The sequence below is a fragment of the Alosa alosa genome, chromosome 6 (genome assembly GCF_017589495.1).
Source record: "Alosa alosa isolate M-15738 ecotype Scorff River chromosome 6, AALO_Geno_1.1, whole genome shotgun sequence".
In the NCBI taxonomy this organism is placed as follows: Eukaryota; Metazoa; Chordata; class Actinopteri; order Clupeiformes; family Clupeidae; genus Alosa; species Alosa alosa.
In genome coordinates, this window is record NC_063194.1 from 25,367,772 (window position 1) to 25,379,650 (window position 11,879).

At 45.6% G+C, this 11,879-nt stretch overlaps 1 protein-coding gene across 3 annotated transcripts in view; it reads right to left on the bottom strand.

The window, feature by feature from the left end:
• ints1 (integrator complex subunit 1) overlaps positions 1-11,606 on the bottom strand; it is a 28,795-nt gene extending 17,189 nt beyond the window's left edge. For 2 of the 3 annotated variants that reach the window (XM_048245752.1, XM_048245750.1), the window contains exons 1-24: positions 11,474-11,592; positions 10,888-10,963; positions 10,517-10,804; positions 10,245-10,441; positions 10,017-10,154; positions 9,622-9,781; positions 9,430-9,535; positions 8,953-9,139; positions 7,832-7,977; positions 7,054-7,195; positions 6,284-6,460; positions 5,981-6,089; positions 5,631-5,751; positions 5,300-5,377; positions 4,964-5,121; positions 4,157-4,253; positions 3,810-3,901; positions 3,644-3,704; positions 3,132-3,329; positions 2,522-2,651; positions 2,030-2,209; positions 1,397-1,546; positions 885-1,064; positions 329-433 (exon numbers count right to left, since the gene is read on the bottom strand). In XM_048245752.1, the coding sequence (XP_048101709.1) occupies positions 329-433; positions 885-1,064; positions 1,397-1,546; positions 2,030-2,209; positions 2,522-2,651; positions 3,132-3,329; positions 3,644-3,704; positions 3,810-3,901; positions 4,157-4,253; positions 4,964-5,121; positions 5,300-5,377; positions 5,631-5,751; positions 5,981-6,089; positions 6,284-6,460; positions 7,054-7,195; positions 7,832-7,977; positions 8,953-9,139; positions 9,430-9,535; positions 9,622-9,781; positions 10,017-10,154; positions 10,245-10,441; positions 10,517-10,804; positions 10,888-10,942 (3,255 nt within the window). In that variant the 5' untranslated portion in view covers positions 10,943-10,963; positions 11,474-11,592. Of the gene's footprint in view, positions 1-328; positions 434-884; positions 1,065-1,396; positions 1,547-2,029; positions 2,210-2,521; positions 2,652-3,131; positions 3,330-3,643; positions 3,705-3,809; positions 3,902-4,156; positions 4,254-4,963; positions 5,122-5,299; positions 5,378-5,630; positions 5,752-5,980; positions 6,090-6,283; positions 6,461-7,053; positions 7,196-7,831; positions 7,978-8,952; positions 9,140-9,429; positions 9,536-9,621; positions 9,782-10,016; positions 10,155-10,244; positions 10,442-10,516; positions 10,805-10,887; positions 10,964-11,473 lie in introns of all 3 variants that reach the window. The other variant, XM_048245751.1, reaches the window with a different exon arrangement.
• Positions 11,607-11,879: the final 273 nt, after the last annotated feature.

Genomic DNA, 11,879 nt, shown 5'->3' on the forward strand with positions numbered 1-11,879 from the left:
GTTTTAAACAGATATTGAATGATTGCATTATTATGTTAAAAGTATGCTTGCTTTGGCAAAACTGCTTTTTTTCCCTCATTTGAATTGACTTTATTGAATTGAGATAGAGGGAGGGAGAGGGAGAGAGAGAGAGAGAGAGAGAGAGAGAGAGAGAGAGAGAGAGAGAGAGAGAGAGAGAGAGAGAGAGAGAGAGAGAGAGAGAGAGGAATGGAATGAAATGAGAGTCTCTACTCAGAGGTAGAGAGTCTCAATGTGAGATAAACACATCAGTTCAAATCAAAACACACAATCTGATGGCTCTTCCTTGTGTGCTGTGCTCTGAACTCACCAGAGCCAGGTCGTTGTGCAGACTCTGTTCCTCCACTGGTGCATGCTGGGACAGGTAGATGAGGTAGGCACTGATGGTCTGAGGATCAGTCTCCACGTGAATGGCCTGTAACAGGAAAGAAAATGGATTAACAACAACACATCATACTTGACTTTTATTTATGTTTGTTTGTCGTTTCAGTGAAATCAACCAGTAGCAGAGGGTGTAGGACTTCTTAAACTGATTTCCCAGGGGAATCTGCTAATGCAGCTAACCAGAGCTTCCTAGAGTAAGTGAATTTGAAAGGGTTAAGTATGTTGAGTATCTGGGTTTGTCTTGTGAGGGATAATCCAATAGATCGATAATGGACTAAGCCTGGTCTTAGACTAAACAAGAACTTCAAGATAGATCTCGAAAGACCCACTGAAAAAAAACATTGAGTCTAGGACTAGGCTTAACACGTGCATGTCTACGCATGTCTAATAATAACTACTGGCAGACATCCTCAAGTGCCTGTCCAGGTGTGCCAGTGTCTTTAGGATCCTGTTCCTGTCTGTGGACGTCTGTTCCCACCAACCTGCTGCAGCGCACTGGCCGTCATGGTCCTGACGCTGTTGAAGAGCGGGAGCTTGGGCAGGTCCTGCAGCAGCCACTGGTAGGAGGGGAGGAGCTCAGCGTCACCCGAGTCCTCCTCCATGGGCTGGTCGCGCTCCTCGCCGTCCTTCAGTTCGCCCTCGGTCAGCACCAGAGACAAACCCTGGACACGACACAAACACGGCACTTCTTATAATGGAGCAGGCAAAAATATACATTCCTAGATGGGTGGATAAGAATTACACGGAAAACTGAAAGACCTTAAAAAAAAAAAACAGGAATATCAAAGAGTGGTGATTTAATGATAAGTGATGTAACATGAACTCTAAAACGTAAAGGTAAGAAGATGAAACTACATTTATGTTGAAGATCCTTGAGTGTTTTCACTGCATCACAACTTTGCACCACTTTAACACAGAGCGGAAGAGCCAGCTTTGATGCCCTGCTGACCCCCGCTGACCCCCTGCTGACCCCCGCTGAACCCCGCTGACCCACCTTCATGGCCAGGACCCTGGAGGCCACCTGCGAGGAGCTGAGGCGGCGCAGGAAGTAGTCCAGCACCTCACAGGTGGTCTGCTCATCAGCTTTGGGCCCCAGCAGCAGGTCCTGCAGACGCAGGAGGAGCTGACGCTGCTTCTGCTGCCTCTGTGGAGGAGGGAGGGAGGGAGGGAGAGAGGGAGTGGGGGGAGAGAGAGAGGGAGAGAGGGGGAGGGGAGGGGGAGAGAGAGGGGGAGAGGGAGAGGGAGAGAGAGCACAATAACAAGAGGCATGGGTTAATCTTTGCTTTCTAAATGTCCATTCAAACAGGTCAGTGGAAAAGGGTTTTGACGAAGTTAAATAAGCTTTATGTCCATTTGATCACAATACTTTAGAGCTGATGTAAGAATGTGATGAAACTGAAATGTACAATGATAAATGAGTAAAACACACAATGGTTAGGACTTCTCTGTACGATTTTTTGTTTTGTTTTTTTAATGGAGTTCTCTAATGAAGTTCTCTTTTACTGTAGGGTTAATCCAGGTCCAGGATATCAGACCATATATCCAACATCATAAAAACAGGGTTTAAAAAAAAAACATGAAAGAAATCAATTGCACACTTGTGTGAGCACTCTCTGGATAGACCCACCTGTCTCCTCTTGGTCCTCTGCTCTTTGCTCTCTACCTCGTCATCATCTTCCATGGCAGTCACGTCATCAGCTGCATCGTGAAGCAGAAATTCACACAGGCACTGCACGGGCAACACATCTAAGGACCCCTCGCTGGACTGGACCAGATCTGCTAGCCAGGGCATGGACTGGGAGGAAGCCTGGGGGAACAGCAAGCAGGCAGAGAACAAAGTGACCTTCAGATCTCCCTGAACAGGACAGGAGGAGTAAAAAGTATTTCAAGGGTTTGCTGAACTGAGCAATTTCATTTAATTTCTTGCACCCTCTGGAGAAAAAAAAAGCTTTAATTAAATCTGCATGCACACAAAGGTTAAATATGCACCTCCCCGCATGACCCATAGCTACATTTGCTACCTCATCACCATCATGTAAAATTTCACACACATCCAAAGAGGTAAAAGTGACACAGCAGAGGACACAACTGCACACACACACGAGGGGCTGATGCTCACCTGTCTCTGGATGATGTTGAGCAGGAAGTCGGGGTTGCGACTGCGGCAGAGCAGGTGTCCCAGGCGCAGCGACTGGTTCAGGGTCTTCACCTGCTCCAGGATGGGGGGTGGGGGCCGGCGAGGGGGACCCCTGGAGAGGCACACACAGGTGGGGGTGAGACACCTGACCTGCAGAGCTGGGACTAGAAGCCTCTACTCAGGCCAAACCTCTACAATGGCTGAATGAGCACCACTACTTTCCACATTAATAACTTGGCATGAACTCTGTGCAGACTACAGTGGCAGACATGTTCAAGGGCCTCTGACTCATAAACCCCCACTCTTAATGAGAGCATTCAAGCAACAAGTAATGTGCTTTGTTAAATTAATGGCTGCCCCCAGCTGTAATTACACCACTTTAAACAAACACAGACACCCTCTTACAGTTGGAGGGAGGTGGCAGCAGACGGCTGTTGTGCTTCTTGGAGGCAGACACATGTACAAATACATAAATCCACTGCACCATAACGCTCCACAAATAACAACTTTCAGAAACACAACCTCTATCTCTCACTCTAGCACATGCGTGCACACACAGACACAGACACAGATACATTCCATGAGCACTGACTGTGGGTCGAGGCTGGTGAGCTGGGAGAGCAGCAGGCTGTTGGTCTCGGTGATGGTCTGCTTGGTGGAGGCGGCGGCCAGGTGACTCTCGAAGGCCAGGATCTCCTGCTTCTCTCGCTGGGACATCTGCAGCTCACGGTTGATCATCTCCGTCTTGGTCTCCTCGTCGGCCACCGTACATGGTGGATAGGAGTAGTTACTGAGGGCAGACAAAGTTGGAAAGGATGATCATTACAAAAGTATGAAGACAGCAGGAAACCGTTTTCAAGTGTCTACGAGTGCTTCAATAAAGTATACTTTGGGTAATGTTACCCCTATTCTGGACGTGGGACTCAACTCCTTTGGATATGACACAGTGGATTCAAATGGGATGCCTCATAGGTCAGACATCCAAACATGTTTGACACAGGTCAACTACCAACATAAGGAACCTCGAAGGTATCCACCTACATTAGATAGTTGTTATGACAACATGATACTTAATTCCCCCATGATGCTTTTGTTTTGACATACTTGGTCATCACCATCTCCATGAGCATCTTGAGAGTGGGATATCCATCCCAGGCGGCCAGACCTACGACAACAGAACACGTCACTGCAACAACAGGCTAACAGGACCTCAGCAGGGTGAGGAGAAAAACACTGAAATGACGATGCGCTGAGTCAGCGAGACACTCACCTATCTTCTGGGGATTAAACGCAGCCACCACCAACAACAGGAGCCAGGCCTTCCAGTAAAGGGTTGAAATGGCCAGATTTGGGGCCTGATAGCTTTGAACGAAAACATTAGTCACAAGGTTTCACAATGCATTCATGACCAAAACATTAACAGCTGTGTTATCACTGTGGAAAAGCTTGCGATGAACGATGTCTTTTACAATATTTATACATCCTCAATAATTCCCATAACAGTCAAACAACTGGGACACTGTAGGGCTGCTCCGCAGACTGCGTCAGCTTAAGCAGATGACTGATGACCGTGGGGCAGAACAGTGACTCAGCAGAAAAACGTGACCGTGGCCGTACCCAGTGGGCAGCTGAATGTTCTCCGGGTGGTGATAAGTACACAAGTTCAGGACAGCATCGATCAGCTGGATCCTCTCCACTTTCAACACATCCAGGTCTGACAGAGAGAGAGAGAGAGAGAGAGAGAGAGAGAGAGAGAGAGAGAGAGAGAGAGAGAGAGAGAGAGAAAGAAAAAAGAAAGAAAGAAAGAAAGAAAGAGAGAGAGAGAGAGAGAGAGACAAACAGACAGAGTGAGGTCAGGGAGCTGAGTCAGGAAACCCTGGCACACAGGGCCAGAGTGAGTGATGTTATACAGCTGCAGAACTCGGCACTGGCTGTCCCAGTCAGATTTACACTGCTCATAAGAAGAGGTTGGACGTCCACACTTAAGAGTTTGAAAATGAAAAGGCCTATGTGCTATACATTATGGAGCACATTTCAATTATTCTCATCTCATTTTATTTACATTTTTAATGTTTATTTCAGGAAATGCAAAGGCAATAAGTTTCTAAAAAAAGGGTCAAAATGTCACACACGTCTGCCTTCGTAGCTTGTAGCAGCGTTGGCCAGCAAACAGACCTTTGAATTCACAGGTTTTATTGATAAAAGACGACAGTGTGTACTCCGATTCACAGCTCACAGGCAATTCCCCACAGGTTCCACAGCAGGCGGCACAGATGTTCTAGCCACCGTGCCGTCTGTCGCTGTTCCCATGGGGATCGCTGTGAGCAACACTCTCCTTTCTCCAGCAGCCCACAAATGGCTTAGACTAACAGTGTGAGATGATGAGGCGCTACAGTGGGGTGGGGTGTGTGGCGGGTGGCTTACCGTCTGACTGCACGCCGGCGGCCCGCTTCACCAGGTGGTCGGCGAGCTCCATGGCGTCGGCCGGGCCCAGGGGCATGTCACGTGACAGTCCGATCACCAGGATGCGCATCAGGGTGTCCTCCAGCAGGGGCACCTCAGAGCACAGGCGCAGGAAAAAGCTGCCCACACGTCACAAGACACATTAGCTAACGCATCGCAAATAAGCTATTACTCCTCTCTCTCTCTCACACACACACACACACACACACAGAGAGAGAGAGACAGAGAGATACAAATGGCTTGTGTTGTCTGTATACCCTGTGTGTAGAGTTGAGAGAGTGTTGAAACAAAGCTTACTTTCTATCGCTCTCAGGAGGCCAATTGTCCCACTTGTAATACGTCTCAGGCTGCTCTGTGAAAAGGACTTTGTGAAGGCTGAGGGAGAGGGGGAGATAAAGAGAAACAGACAGAAAGAGAGACAAAATAACAAATGACCAATTCAAATCCCAGGAGAATTCCCACAGTTGACAATCTGCAACAAATGCATTCCACGTTTTTTTTTTTTTTTTTTTTCAGGCACTAATTTCTTTTTGACAATCTTATAATGCACACGACTAGAAAAATGAAGACACGGTATATAGTTTAATACATATTTTAATGGAACTGTAAAAGCATGTGATATGCATACCAGTGGACATAGTCTTTGGCTCCCAGTTTGCTGATGGTGGGAATGACGGAGTGGATCCACCACACGGCGTCTCTCTGGATGGCTGCAATCTGGTTCTGGAAAGACCTCAGCGCTTCCAGATCTGCATCAAACACCATCAGGAAACACAGGAGCCCTTAAAATGCCTATGCACACGACGTACTATACAGAGCCTCTTTTATGTGGACACAGCTGATGCACGCTAACGCTCCAAAAACACATTGCTATGGTTACACACATCAAAAGAGTGAAAAATGTAAACAAACAAACACTATGGTGGACGGACAGGTAGGATGGAGGTGAGAGGTGATCAGAAGGAGAGGCTCACATACTCTTCTTTTCTCCTTTGTCCCAGGCGACACCAGCCTCCTTGACTTGTGCGGTTATGCCCAGCATCATGGAGACGGTCAGCAGATCGGTCACCTGAATGACAAAACGCTCCTGAGGAAGGAAAGAAAAGAAAATATAATATAAAGATGGTTACAAAAAGGACAAAGATCCACAGCCTTCAGCAAACTGACATTAGATAACTGCATTTCAAACTGAAGTGAATTATCACATGGTAACATAGTATACAAAATGAGATGAGAAGGTGAGAGTTAACTCTATGAGAAACAGAGTGGACTCAAGCTCACTTTGAACTCCATGTCCACGTAGGTGGGCTCCTTCCTCTCCTGCATGAGGCCCAGGCAGAAGGACTGGAAGTTGATCTCGTGTTTGGTCTGCTTGATGATCTCCCGCAGCAGAGCCCGCGAGGCGCGCAGGTAGTCGTCCTTGTTGGTCAGCAGGTCCTGGAACACCATGGCTAGAAACTAGGCCCACGCCGGAGGAGAGAGCATATGGACAACACACACAAGGGTGAGAATGCCACTGAATCATCTGACCTTGATGATCAGGTTTAGAAAAAAAGATGATTTATTGATGATAGACATGTTTCCATAATCGAGACATATGCAAGTATGATGGGGGAAAAAAGTTTCTCTTTCAGGCTAATCTCTGTAACATCAGCACCATTTTCACATTTCAAGAAGAGCAGTTATCACAACTTTACTATGCCATGTCAAACTGTATAGTGTGGGCTTTCAGGACTGTTTTCTGCTTACAACCATGTTACAACCACTTGACCTGCTGAGCCAACAAGATTAAATGGGAAAAAGGGATTAAGATATTGGAGGAGACAACCAGGCAATGAGCAGACAGACAACCTCAGCTATCTCATTAGGCCTTCCCACCCAAACAGTCCTGCTACGCTGAGCCCAGTTACCTAACCACTACCAAGGAATCCCTGCCAAACCCTGGCAAGGAGCAAATGCCACGAAACCACATGCTCAGCACCTCCATCTGTCTGGCCCTGTGGCGGAATTAACCCCTACATGTGACCTAATTCCCCAGAGGAGATCCTCACCTTTGGCGCCTGCTCTGGGCTATGCTGGAGCACGGTGTGGAGCACCTGCATGTTGTTGGGGTTGCGGGCATTGGACAGTTCGTTGAAGATTACAAGCTTTACCATGGTCCCCAAATTATCCCTGTGGGCGTTCAGGAGCTCCCTGTGAAGACAAACATGATTACACTAAGGCCGAGTGAACCGGGCATGAACTCCTTTCAGTCCATTGGTAGTCTGGAGTCAATGGGTTCAAAGGGATAGCTGGCAAAAAATATGCTTGCTGCAGGTGTTTCTAATGGTAGACACATTCTGTACTGTTGTGTTAAGGGATTTCCATTCATTCACATGTTTTCTAGAACCAGAAACTGTAAACAAATAAATGAAAATGACCAAACTGAAGCTTGATGAAATGCACAGGAGTATTGGCATGCCATCATGGTTGTAGAGGCATAATATATACACTTGTTAGTAGAATGGTTTACCTAATGCTCTACGATCCAGTTTTGGGGTTATCAAAACTCATTCAAAGACTGTTCACCTTGTATCAAAAAATGAAGTCTCCTTATAGCCAGGTTTGTATGGTTATTGTTATTATGACAATGTCCTTTTGTTATTTTTGTCAAATATTTTGTCAAAATGATTTAGTCTACTACTGTTTTTAATGTAGGCTACATGACTCCTTTAAACTGCTATATTTTAATGATAAGTCACTATTGTATATCACTTTGGATAATGGGATTAGATTTACAAACATAAAGATATGTCTGGGGAATATGACCCTGAGAGTATCCATACTGACCTGACACACAGCATGTAGTGGTTGAGGAGCACTTTGGGCTTCAGGCGGATTTTGATGAGGTTGGAGACCACCTCCATGTCGTCAGCGCCGTGTGTCTTGCAGTTCATGCACAGAGACATAAGCAGGTCCTGAGCTGGGCGCGTCAACTGAAAGAATGAAGAGAGGAATGTCCAGTCAACAACGCAATATACAACCTTATTACACAGCTCTTCAGAGTGCTGCAGAAAGTTCCATTCACATGAATGGGCCTTCCCAACGTTCGGGCCCATGTTAAATCTATATAATCACCGGCAAAGTATATAAATCACCGCTGTCAATGGCAACGGATTGATTAACGTCTTTCATATGGTTGGTGCGGCAGATCTGATCTAGCATCAACCCTTTCATATCCCTCCGCAAGGCGTCCGTTCTCTTATTGCAATCGAATTTCATAGTAAGACGTTGCCACGCAACACCTTAAACTGTCACGTTCTATCTGTGTGGCGAACTATTTATTTTGTCAGCCGAAGACACGAAACGGTAGCAAAATCATTTTTAAAGACCCAAGTCCCTTCAGGTCGAAGCAAAACCGACCCGTTCTCCCTGTCGGGACTTATTTTCTGATAATTACCGGCGGAAAATACATTACCCCTTACATAAACCCTCGGCTGGACCATCAACCTGTCCCGCCATTTCACCTAAAGTGAAACCAAATTCCAACATGTGTATTCTGAGGATCACATTTAGAGCACTGAAGGAAATGGCATACTCCTCCGAGCACATCTGCGCGTGACATGTCGTGATTCTCTGCTTTATAGTGTGAACATACACCAGACCAGTCCTCCAAGTTATGTGAGTGGACACCCACACACGGATGTAGAGACGGTGGGGGCACCAGAGTCATAATTAAAGCAGCTTAAACAACATATTATTGTGTTAGATTGAAAAATAATATTTAGTTGTTGATTTTTTAAAATAAATGTTTAATTGCACTCACGTTATAGCCATTTGGAACTAAACGCTAAATTTAAAACTGCAGTAGAAAAATAATTCTAAATAGAACCTATAAGAGATCTATAAGAGCCATCGTTGATTTTCATTAAACACCCCCTCTCCCCCTTTCGTAGACACCCCTCACTCACCTTAGGGTTCTGCAGCCACATCTCTAGCCTCTGGATAGCCATCAGACGCACCTCCTTGTATCCACAGGTGGCGGTCAGCAGCCTCAGCAGGTTCCTGGACACGTTGTCCATCGGCTGCCGGCGGTTCAGCTGGTCTCGCAGTACGTCCAGCACATACTCCTCCACGCTCTCAGCCAACTCCTCATACCTGCAACAGAACAGTGAATGAGTAACACTGAAGGCACGACACATTACAGTGACTGTGTCACACATAACACATCACACATGACAGTGACGCAACAGCCTGCACAGGTTAATGAGATACACATCGGCGCATAACCTTTGGCATGGCTATGCTTTTAGATAGTTAACCAGAGTGGAATAGCACTGCTTATCTCAACACAATATGCAAAAAAATAAATAAAAATAACGTTCTTTAAACCAGTAGGGAAAACTGCTGCATCCTGAACAGAAGATTAGAATATTTTGGTGATGTACCTGGGCATCACCTGTTCGTCGTCCTCTGGGCTGAGTTTGTCCTCGGCGATCAGCAGCTCCGCCTGGCTGTCATCTTCGTCTGGGGTGGAGGGGTGTGGACTATTACCTGAAAACACCAACACCAACCAAGACGTTCAGTCACCGCGCAGCACCTGTGTTATACACGACCTCTGTGTGACCTGTAAGTCATACCTGCGCTAAGGTCACCTCCTGAACGGCCTGTGTCTGCCTGTAGCAGCATGCTCTTGGGGGGCATCTTGGTGCTGAAGGCAGTCTGGATGTTGTCCACAAACGTCTTGCAATGGGAACTGTCCACCCATATACGCTCTCCCAATGAATCTTCAATGTACACCTACTCAAACACAACCAAAAACATTTGTGCACGTCCTAAAACATAACGCACTGATAAGCTTCATTTCAAAATGGAACATTTATTGTTAACCACTTTAGATCATCTCTCAAAACTAAAAAAAAAAATCCAGACAGACAGACAGATAGACAAAATCATCCTTTGATTAAAATAAATACTTAACCGTGTAGAAAACACATCAGACTATTTCTCTGCAGCAAATGAAATAGTTTCTCACTTTGACAAAGATCTCTGGCCAGTTTTCATCCTCTTCGTAAGCTGCCATCAGGAGGTTGCAGGCCAGCACAGACACCAAGCTGTTCCCTTTGGCTTTGAAATTGATGGAGGCATCTCGTCTCAGAAGGCTACACAACGCCTGTCCATCACAAATACAAAACCCTTCAACTCCCTGTTCAGAAGAGTCAGAAACACTGCAGCAAGGCATGATAAATCATTAAGTGCTCACCTCAATCACACCCTCAGTGGCAAAGACATTTGGCTTGATTTTGGCCAGGAACATCAGACTGAGATAGAGTGTGATGTCCGGTTTGGCCCGGTTCATCTTGAGCTGCTTGACGGCACCACAGAGCACGCCCTCGATGCGGTCATCATTTCCCTCTGCCTCAGCAGCCTCAATCTCATCCAGCAGCACAGCAGGTGGGACTGGAGAATCAAAAGACATCAGAACCACCAACATCTCAACAACACTTCTATACAATATCCAATATAATAATTTACCTTCAATGGGCACAACAGATGGCTCCTTGATTGATGGTGAAATGGCTCTCTTGTCAACTGCTGCAACATCAGCCAGGCGTCCAAGTGCACTTATGGGTGGTGTAGAGGAGAGTTTTGGGCGCTTAGCCAAGCTGGACAGACCAGAGGAGGATGGAATAGCAGAGGAAGTTTCTCTCTTGCGGTCAGACGGCAAGCCTGCTGCTGTTGGCTTCAGAAGGGCAGGTGCTTTGGGCTCAGTGACTTGACTTTTCGAACCGAGGGCAATGAAATCCCCAGGTGGAGGATGGCCTAAAATAATCAGAAAATTAATATTTAACATATTAAAAGTAAATACTTTTAAACATAGTCACATGTTACTGACATAGGCCTACCTGAAGGTTTTGCAGCGCTAGGTCGCCGGAGTGCAGTAGGTTTGGGACGATTCATTATGCATCCACTGAGGTTTGTCTGTTGACGACATAAATAGCAGACAGTTACAATACAGACAAGAAAAGTCACATATTCAGAATCAGACGATGACTTTATTAACTGAAATATATCGATTGCTGTTTTACTATACATTGGTGACCAACTCTCTGAGGCTTAAATTTACTACTCTGAACTACTTGAGAGTCTACTTCCACTGAGCTGCCAGCTAGCCTGGAAGGTAGCCTAGCCTACTTCAGCTGTAAGAGCCAGCCGAGATAACGTCAATGTTGTTTTCCAAACAAGCAAAGTAATCAAATAACGAGTGATTGTAAAACATACACAGCATCTAACCAAAAATATTGTATAGCTTATTTGTTCTCGTCTGTGAGGACAGTTGACTGTGACGACTTTCATTCAACTCAAGTAGCTTAAAATTGCTAGGATAGCTAGCTAAAGACAACGCTAACGTTCACTCAAAACATATGAGGAGCATCTCAACCCGGCGAAAAAAACCTAACTGGTTCCTTCATACATTTTCTTGTTAACTACCTGTGTAAGAAGTACAGACACAAAGCTCGCGGCGTGAATTGTGTAAATGCATCAAACAAAATGCAAGACAATGTTTCTCACTGTGCTTCCATGTTTTCTCACCGGACCGGAAATGGTGTATGCTACTCAGAGAGGAACTCCCGCCCCTTGATTGACTACATTGAGAAGAGTTATTTGATTTCACAGCACAGTGCAGTTCTGTTGAAATTGTGCAGTTTCTCTCTTCATTTACAATTTTCTAACAAACCAAGTTTGTACTTTGAACATTGTTTTGTTCCTTAAAAGTTTGATGTATCCATATGGATGGCTGGAAATATCACATATTCTAGATTACTTATTGCCTTGGTTATGCCGTATATTGCTCAGATTTGTTTTCATCCTATTTTGTTTGTTATTATGTTTGCTT